General features: G+C 33.0%; 1 protein-coding gene across 1 annotated transcript; it reads right to left on the minus strand.

Moving 5' to 3' along the window:
• Window positions 1-1,113: 1,113 nt before the first annotated feature.
• LOC311093808 (uncharacterized protein) lies at window positions 1,114-4,912 on the minus strand (the record flags this gene model as incomplete). Its single annotated transcript, XM_084131401.1, has 9 exons — window positions 1,114-1,946; window positions 2,187-2,219; window positions 2,947-2,976; window positions 3,077-3,112; window positions 4,134-4,169; window positions 4,252-4,284; window positions 4,389-4,421; window positions 4,756-4,814; window positions 4,896-4,912. 9 exons carry the CDS (start codon window positions 4,910-4,912, stop codon window positions 1,783-1,785), a joined length of 441 nt encoding a protein of 146 aa, XP_083987527.1. The 3' UTR covers window positions 1,114-1,782.
• Window positions 4,913-5,139: the final 227 nt, after the last annotated feature.

A 5,139-nucleotide genomic window follows, 5' to 3' on the forward strand; every position in this document is an offset into this window, starting at 1 on the left:
TTGTGCTCAGTGACACATTTTTGTGTTGATTGTGATGTTTGTTTTTGGATCACTGTCCTGTTGGAAGATCCACACATGGCCCGTTATAAGACTTCTAGCAGAGGTTGTCAGGTTTTGATTTTTTATCTGTTGGTATTTGATCGAATCCATGATGCCATGTGTATCTGAACAAGATGTCCAGGGACTCTGGATTATTAAAGATACAGCAGAGTATTTCATTTTACACATGGGTACTTTTTTATCCCTGTATGAAGCAAACCCATCTTAAGTGTTTGCTGGCAAAAAAGCTAATTTTTTTGTTTGTTCCCAAACAAATTGTTCCCAATGTGTATAGGAGAAAAACATTTATTTCATAATGTGATTTTCCCCCCACTTTCAATTCTTTTACTTCAATAAAAGGTAAAAAAAAATCAAAATCAAAAAGATAAACAATGCCGATTTATTTTTTACAGCCATCTTTGATCATATTTACCAAGGGTGCAAATAATTCTGACCAGCACTGTATATAATATATATTGGTTGAACTTATGCATTATTGTTTCCATATTGTATATTATTTCTTGCTATTTTTAATTATTAGAAGATTATAGTATTATAATTATTTTATTTATGCAGTGTTGTTTACTTTTTTGTCTATTTAACATTAGTACTATATCTGTGCATCTGTGCTTAATTTAGTTAAAAAGCACAGATGCATAATTGTGATATATATTAATTTTTAATTTTATTGTTTGAACTTATGCATTATTTTTTCATATTTATTATTTATTTATTCTTATTTGTTCTCATGCTATTTTTAATCAATACGAAATTCTTATTTTTATGATTATAATTATTATTTTCTATATGCAATGTTGTTTACTTTATTATTTTTTATTTTTTATTTATTAAACATTATTATTTAATTTTTTTATTCATTTATTATTTGTTAATTTAACATACTTATATAGTGTGTTTATGAGCATTTTTGTACTTGAATATTTATTTCAAGTTACACATTTTGTTGTATTTACTAAAGTAAAATATATTATATCGTTATTATGCAAAATAATATTTCATATTCCGTGTTAACCAAAGACCAAAGCATAATGAAGACACACTGTATTTCTATTTAGCATATTCATTGCTTTTATTTAGGGGTACAATAAAAAGAAAGAAATGTTTCAGAATCACATGTTATTGATTGTAATATTTGTAAATTCAACAATGTTAAATACTTTGCGTATAAAAAAAAAGTAACTGAAAACAAAGAGAGAAACACTTTTGATTGAAACACTGTCATTGTGAGGAGAGCGAAGGCTAGGATCATGGCACATCTGAGGATGCCAGCACCAGTTTCTCATCAACTCTGAGATGTTTAGATTCAGATCTATCCTAGAATTAATCAAGCAAAAAAGAGCCATCTATAAATTTTCATATTGTAACAATATCATAGTCTGATCTAAAACGAAATCAATCCTATAAAGTGTCCAGGTCAGCCTTGCCTCTGGGTAAAGTCTGAAGAATATTTGGCAAGCGCAACTGTAGCTCACATTAACAGAGACCTCACAGAAAAACTCCCATGAGGCCGTAGAACCATTCACACGCGCGCGCACACACGCACACACACACACACACACACACACACAGTCAAACGGATCAGGACATCACAGAGGATAAAGTCTAATTCAAGATTCTCAAAACAAAAATGCCACTGAAAACATAAACCGTATAGTTATTTTTCTGCTTCTGTCACTGCCTTGTCATTGCAGCTCTGCCCTGTTTCTCTCCACAGTTCACGTCTCAGGGACGGAGGTTTCTTGATCTCTTCTTTGAGGCGGACACGGGCTTGCTCCGCTTGCGTGCTGCTGATGCATTATGGGATTTGGTGGCGCGCTGCTGGACTGGGACTGGAGCGGGTTTGACAGCCGCCACCGCTGCCTCATCTGAGTCTGGAGCTTCATCTTCTGCACAGAGAGAGAGAGAGAGAGAGGAGAGAGAGAGAGAGAGAGAGAGAGAGGAGAGAGAGAGAGAGAGAGAGAGAGAGAGGAGAGAGAGAGAGAGAGAGAGAGAGAGAGAGAGAGAGAGAGAGAGAGAGAGAGAGAGAGAGAGAGAGAGGTGAGACGGACACTTTACATCTCATTCAAAAGATATGGAGTTATTAAGATTCACTGATTGCATGTGTGTGTTTATGATATGATATTTACCATCATTTTCTTCCATACTGGATTTGGCTGCATCTAAAGATTTAAAAGAAGAAAAAAACAAAACAATGCATGAGACACATGGGATTTTAGGAGCAAAATTGCCAGGTCATAATTCACCCTTGTCAAATTGTGAAAGTGACATAAATAAATAAAATGAAATAATACAATTTACAATACAATTTCTACATTAGTTTTATCCATATTTATTATTTTATTTTTTCATGCTATTTTAATTATTACAAAATGATTATTTTTTATTTATGCATTTGGATTTCAGGAGTGAAATATCTGGTCATATTTCAGCCTGAAATGAAAATTAAAAATAATAATAATAAATTATGTTTGTTATTTTAGGATAATTTCTTTTAGAAAATTAAATAAATTAAATAAACAATACAAATAAATAAATACATGTAATACAACCATTTTTTTTTTAATTGGCATGAATTAAATTTAGCATTACCATGGTATATGAATACTTTACTATTTAAATAAATCATAACAGCAATAATATTGTTTTTTATTTGTTTTTGCATTACAATAATGAGAATTTTTGTGGAAAATGTGCTTAAATGTCATGCCAATAATGTCATGCAAAAATCTCAGTCTCAAGTCTGTATTTTTATCCAAAATGTCTTTTTCCTCTTTTATTTTTAGGGTGAAATGTGACCTGGACATTCTGGATGTTCCTGCACTGGCTACAGTAAAAACTGGACTAAATATTTTGGTAACATATCACACATTATAAAAACTGACTCACCAGCTTTGGGCACGTCGTTTACTTGAGGTGCTAAAAAAAAATGAGACTCATGTCAATTTTTGGACCATATTCGCTTTCAGTTTATTAGTTGGAACTATATTACTACATCGTTCACTCTTCTGACACTCACCGCTGTTCCCTGCCTCAGCACTGGTGCTGCTGGCATCTAAACGACACAGAACACATTTATTTTTAATTATCTAATACTTTTTATTTCTGAACAATTGACATGGTTCTTTCTTTAGGCTACCTGCAGCTGCTCCGTTGTAATACAGAAGCTCATCTGTAGCCATAAGAAAGAGAAATCACAAAATGAGATCTCCTTAATACCTCAGTGGATTATCATAGACTGCTTTGAGATTAAATGGAGAGCAAATTTAACTCCGAGCAACACAATTTCCTCTGGGTTGATCAGAATAGAGAGAATTAAAGTTTGTTTAGTCACCACTAGATGGCAGACTTGTAAAGTTTTACTCAAATTGATTAAAACTACAAACGCGAATAAAAACTGTTGAAAACTACAAACATGGCGGATGTGCTAGTCCGACGGTTAAGGTTAATAATCAGTCTCTAACCTGACGAAAATATATTTATTCAATGTTATCCACATCATATTTAATCTGCAACAGCATTGTAAACTTTTAGAAAGATCCGTGTGGTCATTAACTCTTAAATGCAAACACAAGAGGAGAGTCTCCACAGGAAAAACACACGACTGGCAGAGCAACATGCTACTACTACATTTCTTTACGCAAGTATGACGAATATGTCCCAATTTAGCTTACATACTCAAAAGTATTTAGTTCTTCTTCAGAAAAACAGTGCATGCTTTTAGGGCATAGTTAAAGCAGGCAAATTGGGATGCAACATTGGTGTTTCATTATAAGTTCTTTAACGTGCCAGAACCTGCTTTCCTAAAGAACTAGAGGATAAAAAGTTCTTTGTAAAAATGAATAGTAAAAATCTTCTCTTGTGTTCAAGAGTTCAAACGCTCTTCCAGGCAGTAGGCCTAGGTTTATTCCTAAGAGCAACTTGTCAAACACTTTGTTTAACTAACAATCATTCTCTCTCGTTTATCAGGAACATCAACCAGTCTGGTTCACAAATCAAGGGTACGGTCTAATCCATTCATAGCTAACCCTCTTTCATCTGCTTCCGTCCTACCCTGTGAAGGAGTGATCACTCACCGTTGGGCAGGTCGGGTGAGACCAGGTTCATGCTTTCTGTGAATGAAAACACAAGACACTGCAGTGAAGACAGAAAACAGACTGTGACTCCAAAACAGAGAGAGAGTGAGAAACTCACCAGTTGGAGCTTCATCTGAGGTTGAATCATGATCTGTGGGTTAATAGAGGGATTCTTAGTTCTTAGCTGTTGTTGTTTTTTTCATAGATTTGCATGCAACATGTTTTAATGTTACCGGTTTTATGATTTATGATTACCTGTGGCAAACATGGCTTGGGACCCCCCTTCAGCTACAAAAGAAAAACAGATAGGAAATGGTCGTTTTTAAACAATTAATATCTTAGTCACATTCTTATATACAGAGATTTATACAGATTCATCATATTACATTTTAAAACTTAACAAAATTACATTTTAAAGATTTGATGGATGCTTTTTAAAATTTTATGGATGCTCCATAATTTTATATACATATATATATATATATATATATATATATATATATATATATATATATATATATATATATATATCACAGATATGATGTTCTATTAACTCTTATTCTATTAACTATTGTTCTGTTAACTCTCTTATATTACAGGATAAAAATATTTTCTCTTTCACCTGCTTCAAGGTCCGCTTTAACCAGTACCAGCACCAATGAGCAGAGGATGAGAATGTTCCTGTGACAAAAGACACAAATAAATCATTTCATGAGTCTCATAAATCTGACTTATACATAAGCAGGTAAGGACCAAGCCTACAGTGAACGTTCTCGCATCTTGAGCTAATGTTCTGGCAAGGTTCTCTCAACATTATGAACAAACATTATTCCAGTAACATTAATAGAATGTTTGTTATCTGGTATTTAATATTGTTCTCAAAACGTTAGCACAAAAACGTTAACTTTTTTTTTCTGAGATGCTTTAGTTGGATGTTCATTTAATGGATTTTTTAGTTTTTTTTTAAACAGTTACTACTTGTTTCAGAACGTTCAGAGAACATTCA

The sequence above is a fragment of the Abramis brama genome, assembly GCF_963993115.1.
Source record: "Abramis brama genome assembly, chromosome: 12".
In the NCBI taxonomy this organism is placed as follows: domain Eukaryota; kingdom Metazoa; phylum Chordata; class Actinopteri; order Cypriniformes; family Leuciscidae; genus Abramis; species Abramis brama.